General features: G+C 42.0%; 3 protein-coding genes and 1 long non-coding RNA gene across 9 annotated transcripts in view; 2 read left to right on the top strand and 2 right to left on the bottom strand.

The window, feature by feature from the left end:
• Positions 1 to 27,831, bottom strand: part of LOC308385446 (uncharacterized protein) — a 538,971-nt gene that overhangs the window by 6,150 nt on the left and 504,990 nt on the right. The gene's annotated exons all lie outside the window — the stretch shown is intronic.
• The window catches only part of LOC308385445 (uncharacterized protein), a 227,905-nt gene that overhangs the window by 157,053 nt on the left and 43,021 nt on the right, over positions 1 to 27,831 (top strand). The window lies entirely within an intron of this gene.
• LOC308386406 lies at positions 14,382 to 21,425 on the bottom strand. Its single transcript, XR_013969791.1, has 3 exons — positions 16,021 to 21,425; positions 15,857 to 15,920; positions 14,382 to 15,049 (listed from the first exon to the last, which is right to left on the bottom strand). It is a non-coding gene; the product is annotated as an uncharacterized lncRNA (long non-coding RNA).
• LOC308385460 (uncharacterized protein) overlaps positions 23,724 to 27,831 on the top strand; it is a 19,367-nt gene continuing 15,259 nt past the window's right edge. The window contains exons 1-2 of one of the 2 annotated variants that reach the window (XM_080864383.1): positions 23,724 to 23,844; positions 24,625 to 24,730. In XM_080864383.1, coding sequence (XP_080720509.1) covers positions 24,713 to 24,730 — 18 coding nt within the window. In that variant the 5' untranslated portion in view covers positions 23,724 to 23,844; positions 24,625 to 24,712. The remainder of the gene's footprint in view (positions 23,845 to 24,624; positions 24,731 to 27,831) is intronic. The other variant, XM_080864384.1, reaches the window with a different exon arrangement.

Raw genomic sequence — 27,831 nt, 5'->3', positions numbered from 1 at the left:
AAGGAATTCATTGTAAGTAAGTCGTACTCCCTCTTTACTAACCAGCTGAGCCACCAATAGGATCCCATTTTGGACCCAAGTTTCCAGGAAAAGTGATTTATTTTTAAATAAAATATCTCTCTTGTTCCAGATGAGGTGGACGTCACAACAATGTGATTGGTCACTGGCAATGTTGAACCTGGATCAACATTTATTATGATGATGTGGGAACAACACCGACACGAGGATATCAGATCATTCCAGGATGAAGGTCAAAGGGAAAGTCCCTGGGACGCTTCCGGTTATGTTTCCATCCGGCGTAGTCATCTGACCGGTCCGTGCTATATCGCCCCTCTTGACCCGGAGTGGTATAACGTTTTGTAGAAAAGTTGGATCGATTCTCTCTCTCCCTCTCTTTCTCACTCTTACAAAAATAATAAATTCTCTGGGGGGGGGGGGTTCTCATACATTTATGGTACCCGACGGAGGAAACATTGACCGGGATTGAACCGACGGTCGTCTGACTCCTTCTTGATGTGCGTAAAACAAGGCCATTTTCTTTTAGGGTTTCTGTCTATTTTCTGTTAATGGGAAAACCCGTTGTAAAAAGTAGCTATAAAAATGATGAAAAACTCTTTACTTTTGGTCTGATAAGGAGTGGCTCCACAAAACCAAAATACCTCATCGAGGTGTTTTAATAAAATTATTTGGGATAGAGTTCTGAATATGTGAGCGGTGCTTTTTTTACTAAGGGATATTTTTTTACACATACGAGGAGACTAGTGGGTGGCCTGTAGGTTAATATAAGAAAGTAAAATAAATCCGCTATTGTAAAAAGAAATAGCTCTCTACAAGCAATAGAAAGTCCTTCTTTTCATTGCAACCTTTGGTGTAGCATGCCTCCACCCGGCTCTATAAATATAAATGCAATCCGTTACTAGTCAGATAATCTCAAAGGGTTTTATATTATTGTGCCTGTAATAAGATTAACATAAGAAAGAAAAATAAAGCCGCTATTGAAGAAAGAAATAGCTCTTTACTGAGAAAAAGGTTATCAAGATCATTGTCATAATACTGAAACATTTAAACAGAATTCAAACTATGAGTTTGTCTGTGAAAAACGAACTGTCTTGATCATTCTGTCTGTCTCTATGCAGCATGCGCTCCGATCTCCGCTGACTCATCAGAAATCTGCTGCGTCACCCCCCTGAACTTTTCCTCCCTCCAGGAACCACCCCTCCTTTTTTCCCACCGGATGCAATTAGTCACACATATGGAATAGATTAGACACTTCCGGAGTACTTTCTGTAAGGTCAAAAGGTCAAGGCTAGGGCTATCAATCAAACTGATGACACATGGTGTAGGGTTATGTTTTTTTTCTATAAGGATGTTATGTGTTTGTATACTTTCTGCCCAGTTTGACCCATTTAGCAGAAGTCAGCCTGTTTAAGGTTCTGATATCTATTCTGTGTGACTTAAAGCAGTTATGACATGGTCTGATTTTCTCACCCATTAAAGGAATATTTCATATATCAGTCTACTCTTCATTCTATCAGAAACAGTTATCACAGCTCGTACATTTGCTTTTTACACATATATGTAAGCGTTGAGCCAAATTTAGTAATGCCAACAAATTAAAGGAACAATATTTGTCTCTTATATATGATACATCTATATATACACTGTCAAAGATACTTGAGTGTCTTTGATTGAAGATTTAAGGTGATAGGAAATATAAATAACTGCAACTTGAATCTTTACTGAAGCTCAGTATTTGACACGGAGTTCAAACTCACTGCTGTAATAACTGATAATGATTAATATAATAACTATAATATTGGCCATATTATATTTACATTACCAAAGTGAGATGACTTTAGTCTCATGAACAACATTAGCTAATTGTTATTTACTAACTAATCTTAAAATGACTGTTCAGTACAGAAATGAAGCTCAACAATCATGTTTTACAGTCCTGTGGTCTCAGCCTCAGATACTAAATCACACAGAGCTCATGTAGAAACAAATGAACAAAATATGTTCTCCTTCATTTCTGTCAAACAAAGCTGTATGAAACATTTACAGATGTTAGTATCATGGTTGCTAGGCAACCTGGGTAGCGCGACGGAGGCTAGACCGTCCCATTTCACAAGCCTACAAGCCTCACACTTCCGGCCTTAGCAGTCTTTGAGCAGTCCGTGAGGACCGTTGAGGCTGCGTACTTTAAGGCTGCAGATCCTGAACTGGGATACAGCTCTGGTCTGATTGGGGAGGGGACCAGAGAAAACTACGGAGTCCGACATTGTTTTGGCAAAATTACACACTGATTCAATATTGATTTTAGTGACCTCCGATTGGCGTAACCGGGTGTTGATTGATTGATTGATTGATAATACTTTATTCATTCCAAGGGAAATTGGGTTAACCCTCTCAGGCTCAAATTAAGTTTTTGTTGTTAATACACAACCAAGTCCTGCAGTGGTTGTCATGGTCTGGGTGGTTTTCCACAGCATCGGCTCCTCCCCACTGGGTGGAGTCTTTGTTGTTCCTCATCTGATGGCAATCACACCGGCAGTATTTATGACCTGCGCACTCAACTGGTCTTCGCCAGATTATCTCCCAACTTTAGTCAGTTCTCGGCCTCACGTCTGTTCCTTGGTGACTCATCAACTTGTAAGACAGCTCAGTGTATTATTCTCAGATTCACTCGCAGCTCTCTGTGGGATTCCCCTGACTGCTCTCTCCCCTCTTTCAGTGCCCTGGCCAGCCACAGTTTCCCCTGCCCAGTCCCTGCACCGAATTATCCCTGCCATCTAGTCATAGTCATAGTCATAGTCATAGTATTTTCTCTCGCCTCAGACGTCTAGTTTATGTTCCTTAATTCTAGTATGAAATTTCTGTTAGCCTCTGAGCATTGTAAATAAAGACTCGTTTTCGTTACACCGCACCTCTGGCCTCCGGGTTTGAAACGGCACTTGAGTCCATCCCATTTCCACGGGCCACTGTGCCATGACAGTGGTACTTCTGAGTAAAAAAAAAAAAATCATAAAATATGTATGTGGGGTAATCAGGTTGTTAGTTTTTAACTGTTACAAATTGGCAACGCCTGCCTCGAGAGGGTTAAGGCTGCCAGCCTTGCCAGCGCCATCTTACCCTCCCAACCATACATACATTACACAAACATCACATGATTCCAGTCAGTATCAGCAGATTCTTGAGAACAATGTTCAAGAAGACTCTAGGGACAGCAAGTAGGCCTGCAGAGCGAGAGCGAAGTGCTCTAATAGGGTGATATGGTACTACAAGGTCATTAAGATAAGATGGGGCCTGATCATTTAAGACCTTGTATGTGAGGAGCAGGATTTTGAATTCAATTCTGGATTTAACAGGAAGCCAATGAAGGGAAGCCAAAACAGGAGAAATATGATCTGTCTTTCTAGTCCCTGTCAGTACTCTTGCTGCAGCATTTTGGATTAACTGAAGGCTTTTCAGCGAGTTTTTAGGACATCCTGATAATAATGAATTGCAGTCGTCCAGCCTGGAAGTAATGAATGCATGAACTAGTTTTTCAGCATCACTCTGAGACAGGATATTTCTAATTTTAGAGATGTTGCGTAAATGGAAGAAGGCAGTCTTATATGTTTATTTAATATGTGCATTGAAGGATATATCCTGGTCAAAAATTACTTCAGGGTTCCTCACAGCGTTACTGGAGGCCAAGGTAATGCTATCCAGAGTAAGAATCTGGTTAGATAACATATTTCTAAGACTTTCAGGGCCGAGTACAATAACCTCAGTTTTATCTGAATTAAGAAGCAGAAAGTTAGCGGCCATCCAGATTTTTATGTCTTTAAGACATTCCTGCAGTTTAACTAATTGGTGTGTGTTACCTGGCTTCATGGATAGATAGAGCTCCGTGTCATCTGCATAGCAGTGAAAATTTATGCTATGTCTTCTAATGATGCTGCCTATGGGAAGCATGTATAATGTAAATTGAATTGGTCCTAGCACTGAACCCTGTGGAACTCTATAATTGACCTTAGTGTGTGAAGAGGACTCAACATTTACATGAACAAATTGGAGTCTATTAGATAGATATGATACTAACCACTGCAGCACAGTACCTGTAATACCTACAGCATGTTCTAATCGCTCTAATAGGATATTATGGTCAACAGTATCGAACGCAGCATTAAGGTCTAGCAGGACAAGCACAGAGATGAGTCCACTGTCAGAGGCCATAAGAAGATAATTTGTAACCTTCACTAAAGCTGTTTCTGTGCTGTGATGAGCTCTGAAACCTGACTGAAACTCTTCAAATAAGCCATTCCTCTGCAGATGATCTGTTAGACAACTACTCTTTCACGGATTTTTGATATGAAAGGAAGGTTGGAGATTGGCCTATAATTAGCTAAGACAGATGGCTTTTTGAGTAAAGGTTTAACTACAGCCACCTTGTAGGCCTGTGGTACATAGCCGATTATTAGAGATAGGTTGATCATATTTAAGACTCAAGAATTAATTAATGGCAGGACGTCTTTGAGCAGTTTTGTAGGAATGGGGTATAAAAGACACGTTGATGAGATGATGAGAGATGATGATGAGATAGCCTTTATTTGTCAGTTGCAGGTCTTTTGCCCACAACCGAGATGACAGACCTTGCCGACCGTACATACAATACACAAACATCACATTGGGGAGACAGGTCAGGCTAGGTAGCGAGGAACAAACATTGAAATGTGTAACACAAAAGGATAATACAGGAATGCACAGATATCAACACACCATAGCACAATAAACACAGACAAGCAACATGGGAAAGAGTTCCAGTGTGTACATCTGATCTGGGACCGCTGCAATCTTTCGATTGCGCCTCCAACTGACAAGATGTCCACATCAGAGGGGAGGTAAGCGTTGGAGGTGGCGTTGGATCCGGGGTAGGGAGGGTGATGCATCGGTGAGTGCTTATCAGTATCAGTATATGTATGTGTGTGCGTGTCCATAGTTCAGCTGAGACAGTGTCCTTCGCCCTGCCAGGCTAAGTAAACAGTCTTCCAGCCAACCCTGGTGGCCTTGCATGGAATGGGAAGGAACAGACTAAACACAGTCGTTATCAGGGTGTTCAGCTCCGGCCTTGCAGCTGGCGCCGAGAGGGTATCCGCATGAAGTGATGGTATTTTTTACTTTAGTGCGAACAGCTCATATGAATTTCAAAGCAGTTCTACAGTCCAACACTGGTCTCTCACTCTCCCGTTGGAGAGCCGCGAGCTTCGCCATGCTTGCGTTCTGTGATGTTGTCATTTCTTGTGCTCAAGGAGCCAATTTCTGAGAACTCACAGCAGTGTGCCTCCCCGAGATGTCATCCAATTTTGCGCCCAGAGATGTTATTCCGAGCTAGCCCTTCCGAGATGTATCCAGTCTGCAGTCAGAGATCTTATTCTGAGTATTCACAGCAGCCGTAGCCTCTCCAAGATCTTATCCGTGCTGACTCAATGAGCCCATTTTGAGAAACTCACGCCTCTCCCATCGTTCTAATTCCAGTGGGCAGCCTTGTGGGGGTTTGAACAGCCGATTCCGCTTTCTTAATTCTTCGATAAGCCAGGGCCAAGCCAGCTCCGATCAGCCAGAACCCTGTTACCATGGTTCCGAATAGGTAGATATCTTCAGCACTCAGGCTCACCCAAGCCCAAACTTCTCGTTGAGAAAGGGGTGTCAATTGCATTTAGGGACCAGTTGATCCAATCCATAATTCCTCTTTTAGGTTTTAGAGAACAGACTGTGAGAGAGTGTTCCAGGGAAAATACAAAAAAAAAACCACGAGACTAGACAAGGACATAAGCAGGGAAGATAAGGGAGAGGAGAAAAAGTGCGTCCACCTCCTCCGAGAGCCAAAGAAAGAGCTGATGGTTTGGAGGAAGTAATTATTGAAGTTAACTCAGAAAGATAAATTGGAGAAAAAGAGTCTAACTTAACATCGATGGTACTAAAAGTAGCTGTAGATAATATTACATCTGTGGGATGATTATTGGTAATTTTTTCTCTAATGATGATAAAAAAAAAAATTATTTGTGAAGAAGTTCATGAAGTCATTACTAGTTAACGTTAAAGGGATTGTTGGCTCAGTAGAGCTCTGATTTTTTGTCAGCCTGGCTACAGTGCTGAAGAGAAACCTGGGGTTGTTCTTATTTTCTTCAATCAGTGATGAATAGTAAGATGTTCTGGCTTTGCGGAGGACTTTCTTATAAAGCAGCAAACTATTTCTCCAGGCTAAATGATGATCCTCTAAATTTGTGACACGCCATTTCCTCTCCAGCTTACGAGTTATCTGCTTTAGGCTACGTGTTTGAGAATTATACCACAGAGTCAGGTACTTCAGATTTGAGGCCTTAGTTTTCACAGGAGCTACAGTATCCAGAGTCGTACGTAGTGAGGAGGTGAAATTATTAACAAGATAATCGACCTCTGTTGGAGTAGCGTTCAGATAGCTGCTCTGCTCTGTGTTGGTACAGAGCATTGAAGATGATAACAGTGGGTGGATTATATTCTTAAACTTAGTTACAGCGCTTTCAGAAAGACATCTACTTTGATAAAGTCTACTCTCCACTGCTGTGTAATCAATTATTGTAAATGTTATCAGGAAATGATCAGACAGGAGAGGGTTTTCAGGAAACACTGTTAAATGTTCAGTTTCTATGCCATATGTTAAAACAAGATCTAGAGTGTGATTAAAGTGGTGGGTGGGTTCTTTTACATTTTGAGAGAAGCCAATTGAGTCTAATAACAGATGCCATGTTGAGGCTGTCATTTTTAGCATCTACATGGATGTTAAAGTCACCCACAATAATTATTTTATCTGAGCTGAGCACTAAATAAGATAAAAAGTCTGAGAAATCAGACAGAAACTCTGTGTAAGGCCCAGGTGGACGATATATGATAACAAGACTGGTTTCTGAGTTTTACAGCTGGGGTGGACAATGCTAAGCATCAGGCTTTCAAATGAATTAAAAGTCTGTCTTGGTCTTTCGTTAATTAATAGGCTGGTGTGAAAAATTGCTGCCACACCGCCCCCTCGGTCTGTGCTTCGAGATTTCTGGTAGTTAGAATGGCTCGGGGGTGTTGATTCATTTAAACTAACATAATCATCCTGCTGCAACCAGGTTTCTGTAAGGCAGAGTAAATCAATTTGTTGATCAATTATTAAGTCATGTACTAACAGAGACTTGGAGGAGAGAGATCTAATATTTAATAATCCACATTTCACTGTTTTACTCTTTGGTTCAGATGTGGATACTGTATTGTTCTTTCTTTGTGATCTTTTATGTTTAAATTGTTTATTGCTGGTTTTTAGTTTGTTTTTTTGTCTGTTTGGGAGCTGACACAGTCTCTGTGGAGATGGGTATTGGGTGGGGGGGGGGGGGGGGGGGGGTAGCAGGAGGAGAGAAGCTGCAGGGAGGCGTGTAAGACTGCAGCTCTGCTTCCTGGTCCCAACTCTGCATAGTCTTATTTTGGGGGGTTTAATAAATTGGTCCATATTTCTAAAAATGAGAGCTGCTCCATCCAAAGTCGGATGGATGCCGTCTCTCCTAACAAGACCAGGTTTCCTCCAGAAGATTTGCCAATTATCTATGAAGCCCACATCGTTTCTTGGACACCACTCAGACAGCCAGCAACTTAAGGAGAACATGTGGCTAAACATGTCACTCCTGGGCTGTATCCCAATTCAGGGTCTGCAGCCTTAAAGGCCGCATTTTAAGGCCGATTACATCACAGCATCGCGAATTGGGACAGGCTGTCCGAATTCGAAGGCTGCTCGAAATGCAGCCCTCAAATGTGTCCTTCATTTCCCTGAATTCTAAGGATGTGTCGGTGTAGACTTCGTGGCCCAACATATCCCAGATTGCATAGCGCGGCGGTGGATGTGGATAATTTTGCCGAAAAAAACGGTGGAAGCGGAGCGGCCAAAGAGTAAACGTTTAAAAGTAAGTACTGTTATGATGTCTCAACAGGACCTGGAAAAACTAGTCCATGCATTCATCTTTAGTAGGCTTGATTACTGTAACAGCATCTTTACAGGTCTACCTAAAAAATCAGTCAGACAACTGCAGCTCATTCAGAACTCTGCTGCTCGAGTCCTCACTAAGACCAAACAAGTGGACCACACCAGTCCAGCTCTGAGGTCTTTACTCTGGCTGCCTGTCCGTCAGAGGATAGACTTTGAAGTTCTGATGCTGGTCTATAAAGCTCTGAATGCTTTAGGACCAAGATACATCAGTGACCTCCTGACCCAGTATGAACCTTCCAGATCCCTCAGGTCACCTGAATCTGTTTTTTTTTATCAGTTCCCAGAGTCAGAACCAGACACGGAGAAGCTGCATTCAGCTTTTATGCTCCATATCTCTGGAACAAACTCCCAGAAACCTCAGATCAGCTGAAACACTCAGTTTATTTAAATCCAGGTTGAAGACTCACCTGTTCTCTGGGGTCCTCTCAGCTTGGCTGGGGGGTTTCTTTGCCTCCCTCCTGCTGTGTGCCCAGCCTGGAGACTGTGGTCTGTGACCGGCTCCCGGTGCAGACGGCTCCCTGTTATAGTGTTTCCTCACTTGGCTCATGCGTACCCAGCCCAATTTTACTATTTAAGTGTGCATGTGTGTGTGTGTGTGTGTGTGTGTGTGGGGGGGGGGATATGCGTGTATTCACATCGTTTATGTTAATGAGAGTGTGGGGAGTGAGTTGGAGGGTGGGGTGGGCTGCTTTTAACCATGTAAAGCACTTTGTGCTACATTTTTTTGTATGAAAAGTGCTTTATAAATAAAGATTGATTGATTGACAAAGTGTCTGGAACGCTGATTTTTTTTAAAAAACGTTGAAAAAAAGTCTCTGTACTGCATTTATGCATTTAGTAATAAGGGGTGGCTGTAGATAAGGAGGTAGAGCAGGTCACCTAGTAATCCGAAGGTTTTTGGTTCAATCCCTGGCTTCTCCAGTCTGTATGTCAAGTATCCTTGGGTGACATACTAACCTCAAGTTGCCCTCAGATTGTAACAAACCTTTTGGGTTATAGCACCACTAGGGGGGGTTGCCCAACTATTGTAGTAGCTGTGGGGGTCTCCTAGTGGGTGTGTGAGTTGTTAGCGGCAGCCATTTCATGCTGCTCATGTTCCATGCTCCAAGAAAGCACCTTACTTACTGTTGTGACAAGCTGGCGCTGGTGGTACCAATCCCCGCGCATGTAGGTTCGGACGAGTACAGCCGAGGAGACCTGGCTTATAAAGTGTAATGTTGCTGACGGCGAATAAAGGTCTGTTATTGGATTTAACCGACTGGTTCCGTGTTATCCGGCTAACCTCCACACCACATGCCCGCTGGACCGGCTAGCCGCTCCTTCCTCGCCAGACTGCTGTTACAAAGTGGCGCCCGAACATTGTTCTCTGGATCTTCATCGTCATCCGGACCGACAGACGGTGGGCTCGGATGTTTTTCCCGTGTTTTTCAACGATCGACACTTCGGCTGAGGTGGCGTGTTTTTTTTTCTCTTCGTCTGGCTGTATTTGCCGGGCCAATAGAACCCCGTGAAGGAGCCGACTCCCCGCGATTTCAGCGATATTTGCAGGCACGGAAGAGCGCCGACCCATCGCTTGAGACGCTCGCCTGCCGAGGGAGAGTACTCCGTGAGTAACTGTACGGTCCGTCGGACCGCCAACTCAGTGCTGTTGGACCGTTACGACATCGGCGGCGCTAAAGCTAAGGCTAATGCTGCAGTGACTTTGACTCAGTGTTTATTCAGAAGGACGTGTTGTTTTGTGTCAAGCATTGAAGCATCAGAGTGTGCATGGACGCTCTCGGTCTGACTGATATATGCGCTTAGGTACTGTGTGTGAACGCTCTTTTCACTTCGCCATAACTTTTGTGGGAGCGAGTTGTTTCCACACTTTTAAAATGGCGTCCCACGCAGACACGAGGAGTGAGGAAGATGGCTGCGACCCGGATGCTGAGGCGCCTGGCCTGACAAAGTACATCATCCCTCACTCTACACCTCTTTACCTCAACCTTGAAGTGGTAAACTTGAAAGGGGAGGTCAAGAAGCCACGAGTTTGCTTACAGGCTTCGCTGGAGCGGCAGAAGAGCCTGCTGAAGTGTTTGGATCAGGGAGCTACGGGAGAGCCGGGAGAGCGGCCATCTCCCCAACGAACCCCGCCGGTGCCCCGTAATGACCGCTGGTTGGACGGGTACCAGGTGGACTAACTGTTATCATACGGACAATCTTGAGGTTGACTAAGGGTTGGTTTCATGCAAGATGTACATGCTGTAATTGTTCTGTTCATAAGGGGTGATTACTTGTTCTGTTCCACTGAGCCCTGGTAATCGTGGCCCGTGAGAGCCTTTGTTTGGTTTTCTGTTATACTGATTTGAGTGACCGGTTGTGTTGTATGTCTGACTGTTTCCCTTGTCTATGACCATCTCTGGAAGATGGATTGGCAGTAATACTGCATGTTCTATATTGTTTGCTTCAAGCGCTAATTTTGTTTATTGACTGTACCAATGCTATAAGGTAAGGGTGTCTAACAATTCCTCCACAACCTGCTTAGTACCTAATGTAACTATGTATAGTGAAGAAGGGTAGCGGGAGGAGGGTCACCTGGGTCCGGCTGAGGACAGCCTGCGAATTGCCGGGGGGGTGATGTAACAAACCTTTTGGGTTATAGCACCACTAGGGGGGGTTGCCCAACTATTGTAGTAGCTGTGGGGGTCTCCTAGTGGGTGTGTGAGTTGTTAGCGGCAGCCATTTCATGCTGCTCATGTTCCATGCTCCAAGAAAGCACCTTACTTACTGTTGTGACAAGCTGGCGCTGGTGGTACCAATCCCCGCGCATGTAGGTTCGGACGAGTACAGCCGAGGAGACCTGGCTTATAAAGTGTAATGTTGCTGACGGCGAATAAAGGTCTGTTATTGGATTTAACCGACTGGTTCCGTGTTATCCGGCTAACCTCCACACCACATGCCCGCTGGACCGGCTAGCCGCTCCTTCCTCGCCAGACTGCTGTTACAAGATGCATCCATTGAAGTGTGAATTTGTATGAACGTATCCATTTAGAAGGTGCTTGTGTGACTGGGTTAATGTTGTATAGAGTGCTTTGAGTACTTTGGGAGAGTAGAAAAGCGCTATATAAGAATCACTCCATTTACCCTATTCCATAAGCATTCCTCACAAATCAGCCATATGCTGTACAGTAAAGTCACACTGACACAGGAGAAGGATAACTATGGCTATTCAACACCATTACGTGACACGTTCAAGCTGCATGATGCAGATAAAGTGACTGTGCAGATAAAGGTGTTTTTTCTTGTTATCATAAGACATTTGGAGTGACGATTTCTACAACCCAGTAAAGGTTACACTCTGAGGAGTCACAGTTTTGATATTCGACACAAAGAGAAAAGCTCACATGTTTGAATTTGTTTACAGTTACAGTTTTTATAAATTCTGACTGTAAAAAGCTTTTACAGCTTTGATATTCTTTGACACTCGATATCAGGTGATTAAATTTAAAGGTTTCTATGTCCCATTTACACTAACCAGTAACAGTATGTCTAACACGTTTTTAATTTAGATACAGAATTAAGCTAATTTAAAAAATGTTAGACCTCATGCCAGATTTAATTGATAGAGATATATGTATGCATTATTTCCTTTATGTACCTTCCTCCCAAGTTAACTGCAGCCAAAGCTAACTAGTGACTGAGTCATGGACTGCAATAAAGGTTGTATGGTGACTGAATAAATCCCCCCGAGCCTTCTGAGCACGAGAAAAACTGCTGTATCACGAGAAAAACTGCTGTACCTGTACAGGAACAGGTGAGGGCACCAGCTGAACACCAGTCCCTCCTACCCAAGGAACTGAAACGGGTGGAGAGAAATTGTGTCAAATTGAGCAAATTGTGTCTGGGCATACAGATCTTTCTCAAAAATTAGCATATTGTGATAACGTTCGTTATTTCCTGTAATGTACTGATAAACATTAGACTTTCATATATTTTAGATTCATTACACACAACTGAAGTAGTTCAAGCCTTTCATTGTTTTAATATTGATGATTTTGGCATACATAACTCATGAAAACCCCAAATTCCTATCTCAAAAAATTAGCATATTTCATCCGACCAATAAAAGAAAAGTGTTTTTAATACAAAAAAAGTCAACCTTCAAATAATTATGTTCAGTTATGCACTCAATACTTGGTCGGGAATCCTTTTGCAGAAATGACTGCTTCAATGCGGCGTGGCATGGAGGCAATCAGCCAGTGGCACTGCTGAGGTGTTATGGAGGCCCAGGATGCTTCGATAGCGACCTTAAGCTCATCCGGAGTGTTGGGTCTTGCGTCTCTCAACTTTCTCTTCACAATATCCCACAGATTTTCTATGGGGTTCAGGTCAGGAGAGTTGGCAGGCCAATTGAGCACAGTAATACCATGGTCAGTAAACCATTTACCAGTGGTTTTGGTACTGTGAGCAGGTGCCAGGTCGTGCTGAAAAATGAAATCTTCATCTCCGTAAAGCTTTTCAGCAGATGGAAGCATGAAATGCTCCAAAATCTCATGATAGCTAGTTGCATTGACCCTGCCCTTGATAAAACACAGTGGACCAACACCAGCAGCTGACATGGCACCCAAGTCTAATGTTTATCAGTACATTACAGGAAATAATGAACTTTATCACAATATGCTAATTTTTTGAGAAGGACCTGTATAGTCTTTGCAGATTGGACAGCCTCAGAAACACTCAACTTGGACACAGAACAGTACCTAGGAGGAGCCACAGTCTTAATAGGTTCTAGCAAGGGGCAACTAGAGTCCTTAAATGTCCCTGGGAAACAGACAGTCTCTTCCTGTAATCTCCATCCCTACCAACTGCTTGGGCCCTTGCTGAAAAATACATGGCTGAAAGCCTGGCTTAAAAACATTAACCACCTCCCTTTCAGCTGACATGGAAACAGAACTTGCAGCCTTGGGAAATTTCACAGCAGCCCCAATATTTCTTCCCTCAGGTTTAAGGAGAGCAGTCTTGGTCATTTTAACACTGGATTCAGATTGTACAGAATGAAAACAGGTTCTTAAATCCTCAGAGCAGGAGTTCAAACAAAGAATCAACTACCTCTAAGTTAGCAGATTTAGATTCACCTGCTTGGCAGTTAGTCTTCAAAGTCTTAGGGGTAGATTTATTGTTTGTTACGTTCATGAGTTCAGGAGGATCATGAGAAAAACAGTGTTTGTTGCGCACCACTGCTGATTGCCCAGAGGAAGTGGCTGTGTGAGCGTCACTCACTCCAGGAACATGGAGGTAAGCCAGACCGTGAATCCTCCTGCGGACCAGACCGAAAGTCCTCCGGTGGGCCGGGCTGGGACAAAGAGGCGGGAAGCTTGTGTAGCTCCAAACGTGGAAGTCCCAAAAACAAAGCGAAGGATTGCAGTGGAGTAAGCCCAGTGTCTTACACCACATAATCCTTCTTTCGGAGTGACGCCAGAAAACTGAGGAGCTGCTGCCGTGGTAGCCATCGAAGTTTGGAAGCTGCGGGGCCCACCCAGAGCCAAACAAGACCCATCGCAGGGTGACTCGTGCGCCCAGGGCACACCTAGCCTCCTGCCTCACTCTCTCCTTGAGGAAGGCAGAAACTGCGGGTCGCCGATACCACACTGAGTCTGCTGGGCCCATGACTGGTTGGGTCGTTCTGTCAGGGAGCAGTCGTAGTGTGCTGTGATGCAGGTAGGATGGAGGGCCCACATGCAGGACTCGAAACCAAGAGGTAGTGATGTGACGTTCTGTATCGAGGCTTCGAAGCTTGTGTCGAGTAATGGAGGGGGCGTTTCCGCGATGCGCGTATCGAGGCTTGCTTCATTTATGGGAGGAGCTGAAAATGATGACGTCCGAAGCCTCGCTGCCCGGCTGTACCACGTGACTGGTTCATGAAGTGGTTCGAACTTTGCCGCGAGATATGACAGCGATATAAACCCCTCAGACTTCATTCAAAAATGTGGGTGTTTGATGGAGAGTTGCGGTTAGTGAGAGTTTGGAGACAGTTTGGAGGCCGTTTGGAGGTTTATGAGAGTGAGGAGAGAAAGTCAGGAGAGAATGGAGCCAGCTAGGAAGAGGAGGATGTCCTCCCCTGTGTGGGAACATTGTGATCTTATTCCTCCCAACAAGGTATGTAAATTTCTACAGAAGATGTATTTTCATAATACTGATGGTGCCATAAAACTTATGTTAAGCTGTCTTTACTTTTTTACAAGGTGAAGTGTTTGCTATGTGCCAGGGAGCTGGGATATAACAACAACACCTCATCCATGCTTAGGCACTACAGAGCTTTGCATGAGAATAAGGGGAACACCGATTGTGGAGCAAGACCAGGTGAGCCATCAAATGCCATGATAATATAGCATGCAGTAATGTTACTAAATGATATAACAATATTATACAACTGTAATAAGTTACGTGTGATACTTATATTTGTGCTTTGTGTAGCACTTACGTGGAGTTACATAAAGTACCGATGGATAATTACCAAAGTAATAAGCAATTTGGGCTAGTGTCAGAAGACTGAGAACGACTCTTAGAGCTCTGGTACACGAATGGCAGAGAAACCAGACAAACACAGTTATGTGGCTTTAAAAGTACTTTAGTGATGTTAAGCCTTGTAAAAGAAATTTGTAAACAACACAGTATTACAACAGGTTTTAACAGAATGTCAAGTATAAAAATTTCCCCCAAAGTAGCAAAAAAAAAATAGAATTAAATAAAATTGTGCACAAGTAAAAGAATTAGTCTTTTTTAAGTCCAAATGGTACCGGTGGGGCCCATAGAATTCGTCTGACAAGGAGTGTGTGTGTGATTGTCTGTCCTACCGTACTACTTGTACAGTAGAGGATTGTAGTCCATCAATGTGCAAATGAGTGTGCGTGTACATGTATATCGCCTCCTAGGATCTTGGGTTGGCTCGCCATCCAGTGAACACTGGAACACTCTGGGTTCTGGAATCGCTGACCTGGTCTTTGGATTCGTCCCATATAAAAACCTGACCTATAAACAATGGCCAAATATATGTCACGTGCCCTTTAAGGATAACTCTCACAAATTAAACTAAAGTAGTGTCACAGTGCAGTAACTACTATTCAGATCAGCTATCATCAATTCAATCATCATCAGTTCAGTCATGTTGTACAACATTAAAATATCAAGTTTCAAAGGTTAAAGTATCAATATCCAAAATTTCACAGTATCAAGGTTCAATACTTATTTGTAACCTGCAGTAACATTAAAGATTATCTACAAGGTTGCAAACATGCAGGAATTATAGTCACCATATAATTCACTTTCATTGTAAACATTAATTACATCCATCAAAATAACTCACTGTACATATATATCTAATCACAAATAAATAAGTATATTACCCCTTTTAAGAAATGGAATAATATGCAAATGCTTATCAGAAATTGAACAAAGTGCAAATAATCAATTTCAATAACACGTAAACACAAGGACTCAGTCCACAAATAGGAGTATTAAAATAGACGTGCTTAATCCCGCTTGTACCATAGGCCTACCAGTACAAGTGGAAATACACTAAAAATTACCTCCAAGTGTTCAATACTGAGTATTGTAAAACAACTGATTGACATCAAAATTTAAACAGGAAGCAGTATAAAGTCTGATTACAATTATCTCTCATAAAGTTATTTTTAGCTGCTTTAACCATTTACAGCTTTTCACATGTTAATGACTTAGTTAACGATCTAACTAGCATAACAACAGCGTTTCAGAGACATCGAACAACTGTACCCACACTCCGCACATCACGTGTCTGATTAGCCACATTTAGCTTACCGCCGTCGAGTGGATGCTCAGCATTTACATGGAGCCACAGCTCAGTAAACCCTCCGGTTTCGCTCTGCCCTTGACAACAAAAGTGCAAATACATAATTTGTGAAAAATATCAGTTTAGATGGTATTTTTTTTTAACTCGTTAGAGGTTAATTTCTCCAGCTTACCGATAACAAAAGTTTTAGTCCGTCTGCTCTGTTCGGCTGTAGAAGCAAGAGACTGAAAACTTGGGAGCTGGTACTAAGGAGGGACAAGAGCTGCCTAGAGCTTCACCGATTGGCTGACATGTGAGGAGTGGGGTAAAACAATAGGCTCTCATCAGAGCTCATCAACCCTCTGAGAAACTTAACCCTTGTTTGACCAGAGCATATCATATATAATCTGCATCCCTTCTATGTTTAAATAATTATTTTGATCTCATTTCACTTTCATTAACCGGGACAGTAAGAACAGAACAATGAACATTAAATGTTTTAATTTTTCTTCTCTTTCTGTTTGAGATGATTTTAGGAACTGGGTTACATTTGTCTTTATTGTCTTTCCTCAGGAGAACAATCTCCAATAGATGAAGACCTGGTTAGCATGGTGATTGAGGACTCCCAGCCAGTTAGCATTGTGGAGGACAAAGGATTCAAAAGATTTGTTAAATCATTAAATCCTAGCTATGTTCTCCCCACTAAAAGGTCATAAAAGCAGTGAAAATTTAGTTTTTACAGAATAAAATGTCAACATGCAGGACTGAGGCTCAAAGCCTCAGTGTGTAGCTGTCCATACCTCAACGTTACAAAAGAACAACCACTGTCCACACCCCAACCACACCTCACCTCACAGTAAATGATCATTTCCATTTTAAGCATTTCCAAATGATCATTTTCCATACTACCAGTATAAATATACACAGTATACTGCATCACTACAATATAGATGTTTTACACACTGCTTTTGTTGTTGACTGTGTGCAAAAGGCCACACTCTTCAAATTCATGCCAACTAATATTTTTACGTCCAGTAGGTGTCCTACTAGAGCAAATGAAGCTTCAAGAAGCTTTGCGCTGGGGTGAACCAATTGGATGAAAAGCTTCAGTGCTTCATGGGGCTTCATCTGCCCATCACTACCAAGAGGTTAACTTAAATAGCAGTTTATTCACTGGGATGACTCATCAGAGAAATAAAAATTACTCAAACACAACCAAAAAATGATGAACACTGGAACCTAAAACAAGAGAACCCACACAAACAGAACCAAGATCTAAGCGCATGAACAATTTTCAAGCACAGGGAGGAAGTGACCATCAACAACCCAACACAGAGCAGGGAAAACACAGGGCTTAAATACACACTGGGATAACGAGGGCATGAGACACAGAAGGGGAGGACAGCTGGGAGTAATCTGACATGACGAGAGCAAGGGAAGCAAAACTCAACACATGACATATGTCTGTGAAGGTTCTCAGTCATCCAGGTCATCGTAGTCTAAGGAGCTTGGAAAGAAAAGTATCTGGACTTCTTTAAGTTGCTTGAAGACGTTTCACCTCTCATCCGAGAAGCTTCTTCAGTTCTAAGGTCAAATGGCGGAGAGTCCCAGATTTAAGTCCCAGATTACTCCAAAATACTGACTTAACAATGTGGTGTATGCTGTACAGTGTAGCGAGGAATGCCCAGACCTCTACATTGGAGAGACCAAACAGCCACTTCACAAGCGCATGGCACAACATAGAAGAGCCACCTCCACAGGACAAGACTCAGCAGTCCATCTGCATCTTAAGGATAAAGGACACTCTTTCGAGGATGCCAATGTTCACATTTTGGACAGAGAGGACAGATGGTTTGAAAGAGGAGTGAAAGAAGCCATCTATGTCCACTGTGAGCGACCATCTTTGAACAGAACGGGTGGTTTACAACACCAACTGTCTGCCATCTATAATCCAGTTTTGAGATCCCTTCCCAGACGCCTTAATGCCCACTCACATCCTGGGCCATCTGACCTCAGGAAATCACATGATAGGGAGGGGCCAGGTTTCAAAATGAGCTCACACAAAACCCTGGCTGATTGTGACCCACAACTGTTTTCACACCTTGGCTCATGTGATTAGGTAGAGGATCATCAGGGGGTCCTTTTGTCCCTCTTTGGGGGGAAACTCCCACTGGGACTAAATCTGGGACTCTGGACGCTTTTCTTTCCAAGCTCCTTAGAGTATTTGGTATGAAAGAAAACAAAACAAATTGAGTCTCATTCTTTGTGAACTAAAACTAGAGATTTAAAGGCATTTTAGTAAACAATAAATACTAAGACAAAATGTGTCACTGTGTTATATTCATTAGCTTAATGCAGGCTGCCACTGTGAATAACAATGTGTTGTTTTGCCTGATTTCATAACGGTTACACTGACTCACTGCTCTAGGAGTATTTACTGCAAGTCCAGAAATCATAGCTGCCTCATCTTCCTACACCTTTGTGGGGCGCTCTAGCTACGTCCCAGTGTGTGTTGGTTTGTGTGTGTCTGTGCGTCACTAGTGGCCAGGCGTGTGTGAGAGTGAATAGCCTGTGTGTGTGCATGGCTGGGCCTGGGCCCTGTGGGACATGGTCATGGAGCAGGTGTTCTTGGGTGCCGTGGGCAGGCCTGTACAAAAGGGTTTTCAGCCACTAGTGGAGTCAGCTGCCCCTGACCTCTGGTTCTCCAGGATTCTCACCCTTCAGCTGTGGGATCCCAATCTGGAGCGTCCTCCTTCTCCTGCTGGGATGGACGCACGGATGTCACTGAGATTTGTGGCCTCAGGTCTTTGTTACTCGTAGAGGTGCTGGACAGGCCGGTTCTTCTGCATCCATCTCTGGATGCCTCTGGCTCCTGGGGGCTCTCTCTCTCTCTCTCTCTCTCTAACACACACTGCAATATGACTGCTGATTTATGTATCTGTGGATTTTTCTTACATGTGCAGTGGCTGTCGATACATTGTGTATTTATATTTGTAAAATGTAGTTGTAAAAATGTAATCAGGAGACGTAGTGAGACATGGACTGTGACAACACGAGTTTGACGCAGGGGTCGAGGGGACACAAGAGAGAGAGGGAGAGACAAGATTAGCTGGGGAAATATACATGGATACACATGACAGACATGGAATGAAACAGGGAGGATAATGTAAGGACGAAACAGGCAGACGAGACACAAAGACATAACAGGGACGCACAAAGGCGAGGGAGACTTAAACCCAGAGGACACAACAAACACACGCTGAAGACACGATGCTACAAACATAGTGGGGAGACACAGACATGAGAGTAACCTAAACAGATAAAACTAAACAGGGAAACAGAGAACACAACCATAGAACTAACTGAAGGTTAAAGTCTCTACTAGGGATGTAAGAAAATATCGATACAACGAAATATCGCGATATTTCGCTCAATGATACTGAATCAATATTTAAAATCACTGTTATCGATTTTTTTTTTAATTGAAAAATGACATGCATTTACTGTTTATTTCTTTTGTATGTTGGAATTCAAACTCCGGCCACTGGTTTGCAGTTTTCACCGCCTTTACTATGACGTAAAAACGAGGTCTCGCGATAACTCTAGAAGCGTCTAGTTTGCCAAAAGAACGAAGTAGAACAGTCAGTGGACGTGTGTGATGCTAGCTAACTGATGACTGAAGAGGAGAGGATACAGCCGGCCCCCGCAGCTTTCAAAGCTGATGTGTGGACTTATTTTGGATTTAGGACAAAAGAAGGCAGTAAAGACTATGACAAGAGCTATGCAGTCTGTAAAATCTGCACCGCCAGAGTCAAATATTCCGGTAACACAACAAATTTACGAACACACGTGTCTAGACACCATAGCGACGTAGCGTCAAATGCTAATTTTAAAACGAAACGAGGTGATCCCTCTCAACGGACAATTGAAGAAGTTAACTTTTCGAAACTACCAGTAACTTCAACTCGTGCAACAAAAATAACGCAGTCAGTACTTGTTTTTATTTGCAAAGACATGCGCCCTCTGAGTGTTGTGGAGAATAAAGGATTTCGTAATATGATTAAAACGCTGGAGCCCCGTTACACCGTTCCTTCTCGACAACACATCACGGACATCGCTCTGCCAAAGTTGTACCAAGAAGTCAAAGCGACAGTGCTGGACTCTCTCAGCTCGGCTGAGACAGTTGCTCTGACATGCGATGCTTGGACTTCGAGAGCCACTGAATCGTACGTAACTGTTACAGCACATCACATAACGGACCAGTGGAACCTTCAGTCTCATGTACTACAAACCCGAGCCATGCATGACAGTCACACAGGTGAGCACATTGCAGCGTTACTAACTGACGCTGTGGCTGAATGGGGATTGAACGCAAAGGACCTTGTTGTTGTTACCGATAATGCACCAAACATGGCTCTCGCGGCTAGACTTGCCTCAGCTATCCAAAGTAGCAAGGAGTTTCCTATGCATTCCTGGAACAAGTGTCTCTGCAGAGAGAGTTTTCTCCTCTGCAGGAGACATAGTAAATGCACAGAGAAGTGTCCTGAGAGCTGACCATGTCGATCAGCTTGTATTCCTGCACAAAAATCTGGAAATTGAAAAATAAACACTGAGAAAACACTACACATGTAAAATCTCTGATATGAGAATGTTTGACATTTTGGTTGAGTCTCATAAGCACTTATTTAGATGAGTAAATTCCTTTTTTCAGGTTGTACTAAAAGTGTTCCATTGATGGACACTGCAGAGCTGTACTTTATTTTATTAACACTTAATTGTAATAGCACTTTACATTTTTTGTTAATGTTTACTTGGATGGATTCTTCAAGCAATTTCATTTTTGATTTATATTTGTTTATGTTAAGGTCACATAAAAAGTGCTTTGTTTTGATGCTCCATAGAGCAGTTTTTGGATAAGTATTTTACAATCATAGTACTTAGAAAGACTTCAGTGTTACATGTTTACTTTTTTCATGTTAAAAAATACTTGATATTTCAGTAAAGTAGTTTTTGTTTGTTTATTTGACATGACTTCTAATAAGGCAGATGTTAATTTCTCCATTCATTTTGAACTTAGAGTGTTTTTGTTTCAGATGTTTCATGTGAAGCATTAAACAGTTTGGACTGTTTACTTGAGTTTTCCTAATTAAATTTAGTCCTACTAAACACAAATATCGTCTGGCTTTTAGTATTGCAATATATCGTATCGTCTACCCTGTATTATGATACATATTGTATCGCCAGATTCTTGCCAATACACACCCCTAGTCTCTACTATACAAACCAGAACATAATACAAACGGGCATAAAACTCAAAATACCGGCCCGTGACAAAAACGAGTTTTCTTCATTTCTTTCATTTGTAACTGATGGTGAGTAGTATTTCTAGTACATTAAAGCACATCCACAGTGTTTCGTACGTCTCTTTATTTTTTTTATTTTTTATTCTAATTTGAATTGATATTACAGCACTAGTGTTTATAAAAAACAATGGAAAAACATGAGATGAAACGCAAATTCACATTTGAAGTGTGTATCTGGATTAACTTTTTTATTGCTGTATAATAATCGACACCGACGTTTGCGAATGGTGGTAGATTTTCCCTTTCTGGGTCCTTGTCCATTAGGTTCCTCTTGTGTCTCAATCCTCTGTGTCCCTCTTTGTGTGACCGTTTTTATACGTTTGTGAGTTTGTGTGTGCGTGTGTGATTGTTGTTGTTTGCTTGACAAAGGCAAAGTGTGCTTTGCAATATTACACACAGTAAAGCAGCCCAGAGTTCAAAGTTCAAAGTTTGTATTTCTTCATAAAAGTTCAAAATAAAATATTTACTACACATTTCAGCCGGTGTCAGTCTCTGTTTCACTCTCTAACTGTGGCTTAAGTACATAAAACATTCAAGAATCTGATAGATTAATAATATCAGACAGAATGTGTTCCCAGCACTCGATATCTCCCATTTGTGGTCTACTTCTCCTAGTTTTACATATCAACTGACATTATTGTCTACATCACCAGCACTATAGAAGTGAGTGGGCTATTATACCATAGTGCATGTTAAGGTAAATACTGCACAAAAAGTAAGTAGCATCTTGTATGAGATGATTAGGGTAAGCAGTAATGTGTATGTGAGCCTAAAGAAAAGGAATTTAAATACACCAGTACCAGCTTCAGATCATATTGTATATTATATGTTTATACTTCTTATAATATGTCATCTGTCATGTTTATATGCAGTGACAATTGTACATGTGGAGTTGTGCTCATATTTGGTTTTTACATTAAGTGTATCATTTGTAAAATGTTGATATTTCTTTCTTTTATTATTGTCTTGTTTGTTTGCACATGCTTGTAAATACAGCAAATATTTACAACCTTTGTTTTTTGAAGAATGTTTATGTTTGTGGGGATGAAGCTATCTGGCAACATGACACAGCCCTTTGAACCTCATCTTCATGCCCATCATGTGGCTATGGTACAGGATTTAGGTTTAATGTGATGCATATGCAGGTTACAGCCGGGGAATGGCAGTAAGTTGTGGAGTGATTTGGCATGTTTGACTACTGTTACTCCAAATTCTCTCACATATAACAGGAAAAACCCCTCTTACCCAGTGTCATGGAGTTTCACAGGTACACAGAGGCAGTGTTGGGAAGGTTATTTTTAAAATGTATTCCATTACAGAATACAGAATACATGCCCCAAAATGTATTCTGTAACGTATTCCGTTACATTACTCAATGACAGTAACGTATTCTGAATACTTTGGATTACTTAATATATTATCATGCTTTTTACAACAACGTAAATGTACTATTGCTGTGTGATTTATTACTGAAGGTCCGCGACTCCGAACTGTAGTAAAGGGACCTCTGACTAATACGGCGGGGTCCCTGTCGGCTCGTAGCCGAAAAATAGCTTTACTTTGTTGTGTGGGTCAACTTTTCTTGTAAGAGACAGAGAGAGGCGTTGAAAGACTGCTCCAACGGAACTTGTTGTTTTCGGAGGAAAACACGAACACGGTGTACAGTTGAGTCTTAATAGCTTACTTACAACTGGGCTCGTCAGGCACTCTTCTTGGCTGCAGTGGTTATTATTATATTTACATGCTTCCAGCTCCCGTTTTTCCTCGATGACAACTCGTACCTTTCCACTCCCCTTTTTCTCCCTCCTCGCGCTCACAGACCCATAACGTGTATGGCAGTCCATTCTCCCTGCAACACGGACTACACTGCCCATGATGCTACATTCTTTAGAGCTATGCTTGTAGCATTCTGCCTGTTAGCTTAGCACAACAACAACAAGGAAAAGGCGCTCTCTCACCCAGGAAACACACAGTCGCAGAGAGCGAGAGAGCGTCGCCCTGTAACCATGGCAACCGTAACCCTGCCGCCTGGAACAACAGAACGTAGCTGTCAAACAAAACCCAAACAGTCCTGACCTGCGACAAAATGAAACAGGAAAGTACCGCAGTGTAATCTATTTATTTCAACAAAGTAACTGTATTCTGAATACCACCTTTTTAAACAGTAACTGTAACGGAATACAGTTACTCATATTTTGTATTTTAAATACGTAACGGCGGTACATGTATTCCGTTACTCCCCAACACTGCACAGAGGCACTAAGTTATATCAAAGAAGCCAATTTGTTTGCAGCAATGCTGCAAAGAACATCTTAAAAATACAAAATTCTTCATTGATTTGAGCTGTGGGGTTTGCTACACTTGGCAGAAAATTAAAGAGTAAACAGTGAAAGCCACAAACCCAAGTCACGAGATCCTTGAATTCCATTTTTAATCTAAACAGAAACTTCCAAGGGTCTGTGGACAATGGATGACCACCCAGTCCAGCAGGTGGTGATAATGTACCTTAAAGCGTTAACCGCCAAAGAATCCAAAAAGAAGAAGAAGACGAGGAACACGACGACGACGACGAAGAAGAAGAAGCCACAGAGTTCCCGTTTCATTGCTGTTTGTTTCTCAGTTTTTCCCTCTCCCATCTAAAAGTAAGTGCCAAGGTAAGTTTGATCTGAGTTCAGTCAGTCTTGAGCTTTATGAAGTTTTCTGAATGAAGTTTTCTGCTCCTCTCTGTGAGAGCGGGCGGGAGAAGACCGTTAAAGGCGAGGCTCTAGAGTGTAGCAAAACAGCTGGGTATGTGTATAAGTGTGCAAAACAATAGATTAGAAGTGAGCCACGAGTATAGTATGGTCACGCTTTGTGAATTGTTTTTGTCACTACTGATCACGCGCTCAACACACACTCTACACGTGCTTGCATCGCACACGCGCACTCTCAAGTATCAGTATTGTACAATTCAGCTGGACTGGCCATCGGACATACCGAGCATTTCTTTGTTTATCGCCCACTTTGCCCCAGAAAGAGGAAAACAGCGTATGTTGGCGGAAAAGTGCTATAATGAAATACATTTATTTATATTAAAACACAGCTGCCTTAATCTTATTGGCGCAAAGTTGTGTCTGCCCACTGGGCACAGGGTTCCCTGGAAAAGCTTGAAAAGGGACCTTGAAAGTGCTTAGAAAGTGCTTGAATTTGACCCTGAAAAAGGCGTACGAACCCTGTGGGCATTTGATTCTAATAACAGGCCTCAGTCTCTCCTGGTACTGCTGTGCCATACTGCTAAATTTGGTATTGGTGCTTAAACCTTTTGTGTTTGTTTCAAACAAGTTGCCCTCTTGGGGAAGCTAAAGTTTGTTCTTTGTGCTGTCAGATGAACATATGAGACACTTTGACTCTTCAGTGCAGTGTGGAGCCTAACAAAGATCTGTTTTGTGTCCCAGCTGATCAGCAGGAGGAGAAGAGTCTGACGGAGCAGCAGAGGAACATTTTCAGCCATCTGGACTCAGCTGAGTCACTACAGAGGAAACAATGAGCTCAACACAGAAGGTGACAGATACTAGTGATAACTAAAACTCCATTAAAAGCTGAAGTACTGATATATATTTTACGCAAAACTTATTGATCCTTGTGCTATATTAAGGTAATGTAATGTTTTAATAATACAATGCCTACATTGTAGAGGGTGACATTGCCTCTAAACAGGAACATGAGCAGGGAGGAGGTTAAAGTGGGATTGAGCAGGTGGGAACCCTAAAATCAGCTGTAGTGGCTCAACGTGGGGAAAAGAATCACAGCTCACAATAATTTCTGTTGAGAGCTCCAGTAGATTTTCTTAAAGTACAGGCTGTGATCAGCTGACCTGCTGCTCTCTGTGGATGTACACAACTGAATTCAACCAGATGTCAGCAGATGTTTCATGAGCTGTCCTGGCTGATTTCCATCCTCTACACTGACAGTACACTGTCTTTATATTAGACACTATACTGTTGGTATGAAGGTGGAACTCAGTGAATGAATGTCAGCATCATGAGCTTCAGTTTAAATGAATCTCTGCTACACTTGATGTAATCTAACTCTGACATGAGCACCACAGTCACACACTGTTCTTTACTTTAAATCCATCACAGTTCAGCAAACGAACCTGTTTATCCTGCACTAACCTGCAGAGGATCTACATGCAGTTTTTAAATAACACAGTTAGTCTGCCTCAGATTGTTTTGCAGCATCTTTCAGTATATGAAAAAACATAATGTCACATGTACAGACATGTATATTAATCAAATCCCACTGAGCAGTCCTTCCCTTTAAATCTGACCTCTCCTCTTCCTCTCCTGTCCTGTGTGTCAACCTTGTTCTCATTCGACAGCGTAACATACCGGCGATTTGTCACATCCTGAGGCGTTCCTCAGGCACGCGAAAGTTAACCTTCTGCGTTCCTATGATACGCACCGGGTTGTGGATGGAAAGCAATAGATTGGCGCTGCCGGCGGTAATACACGTTCCAGCTCTGACCATAACCTGATCCCTAACATAAGCACCACCTTAATCATGTTAGATAGTGTTTTCCATAACGATTACATTAAACGTACATGTGTAGATTCATTCCAAACGGTATAGGGACGTGTTGGGTGGCGGAAAGCGTAACATACTGAAGATTTGTCATCTAGCACAAGCGTCAACAACCTTTAACACCCAAAGAGCCATTTGGACCCAGTTTCTAAGGAAAAGAAAACACTGGGAGCCGTAAATACTTCTTAACATCTAAAATGGAGCTAACACTGTGTATATTGTTTTTTTTTTTACCTTTATGCTTTGTATAAACAACTATAGTGTGTTGCTTATGAAATCCATGAAGGGCTAAAGAGAAAATGTAATTTTATTTATGTAATGAATACATTTTCAACTCTTAAAAAATAATAACAAAAAAGAAAGACAACCAGTTGAAGGTCTCTTTTAAATGAATTAAAAAGCTAAACTTTAATTTATCATGTAGCAAACAAAAACTGTTGTGAGCTGTCATCCTTAAATCGCCTTTGGGCTTTCGGAGTATAGGGGAGCCTTGACCTGAATTTAGAAAATAATTGGAAAACAGCACTATGCTCCTAAAAAATTAAAAATAAATATTTGCAAAATATTTTTTTATTATAATAATATAATATTTATATAATAATGATAATATTTATTTTACCTGGTTAATGTGTGTCGCAGGGTGTGGCCCAAAGTGCCGCTGCAGGAGAGGCACACACACCTGAGCGGCATCCGGAATCACGCCTCGCCGACTTAAGTCTGTTGTTTGTACGTGTCGGGCTGTGAGCTGGAAAGCTACAGCCGGCTGTGTGTGTGAGAAAAGTGGTCAATAAAGAGATGCTGAAGAGCAAGCTAATGCAAACATCGTCGGCTCTGCCGTGATATGTTTACAATGGGACTTCTGCGGTAAGCTGTCGTCTGTGAGGCGTGAGTGGTGTTCGTTTTTAACATAATTCATGGTGGAGAATAGCTGCTCACTTACGGATGTGGATCCGAAGACTGACATTCCACAAATCAGGCGTCCTGATAGGCCACTCTCGTCAGAGGTAAATGCAAATGAATCTGCCCAGGCATCATTAAATGTTGTATTGTCTTCAGATATCTTTCTTTTCTTACATTTCTCCATACTTGGCCTACCTAGGGCTGAAAGTCTCGATGAATGCACGTTGTTTCAGTGGGTATACCGGCTTCCACAAGTGTGACTCTTATTTTGAGCAACGAAAAATAATAAAATATGACTTTATTTTTATATTTCAAGATCACAATAATCTTCTAGTCTTCTTGTGTTAGTTGTTTTTTAGAACTAACACAAATACACTTCAGTTAAATACTTATAATTTATTTCTCCAAACCACGCAGAGCCACAGTACAAAGACTAAAGAGCCACAGGTTGCTGACCTCTGACCTAGCATAAAATGTTACACTTTGGGAATGTGTTGGTGTGTCTTAGCTAACTTCAGTCAGAGACAGAGAAAGATCTTTTCTCTTCCTGTGATATACAGCAGCTGGACTTTTAGCTAGCAACACACTGTGAGACAAACTGCACAAAAACAGTTTGTGTGTTTGCTGATGTTTGTTGAGCTGATGGAAACGCTGCATTTGAAATTACCTGCCACTTAAAAAATTATTACTCCATTTATGCTCGCTTGTCTTCTGTATTGCTAGCTAGATGCTGAAGCACCGCGGCCATTGTTGACAAAAACACAACAATGTTCCACTTTAACAGTCCCTGACTATGACACACAGTTTTTCCTTTTTTATCTCATTTTAATGTGTCATACCCTGGTGATTAGTACACGATCATAATTGCCTTTCATGTGTTACTGTTTAGGCTCAGGTTGGTTTGATGTTTGATGCCTGCAGCCAAATAACTCCCCTCAAATGGCTATACAAAAAATCAATACATTTCAATATAGCTACCGTTCTGATTAATTTACATGTTGAAAGCGAGTGGGAAGAAGTAAACACTTATTTAATCCCACCCCTTTGCCATAAATTATCAGTTAATATTTAGTCTGCTTCCTTAGTGATATAATTTGTAATAAAAATAGCAATTTCTGATATACTGTTTACTATAATATCACATCATGATTTTTTGTTTTTGTAAATAGAGACATTCA

The sequence above is a fragment of the Rhamphochromis sp. 'chilingali' genome (assembly GCF_963969265.1).
Source record: "Rhamphochromis sp. 'chilingali' genome assembly, chromosome: 18".
Lineage (NCBI taxonomy): Eukaryota > Metazoa > Chordata > Actinopteri > Cichliformes > Cichlidae > Rhamphochromis > Rhamphochromis sp. 'chilingali'.
This window is presented reverse-complemented; position numbering and strand designations above follow the sequence as displayed.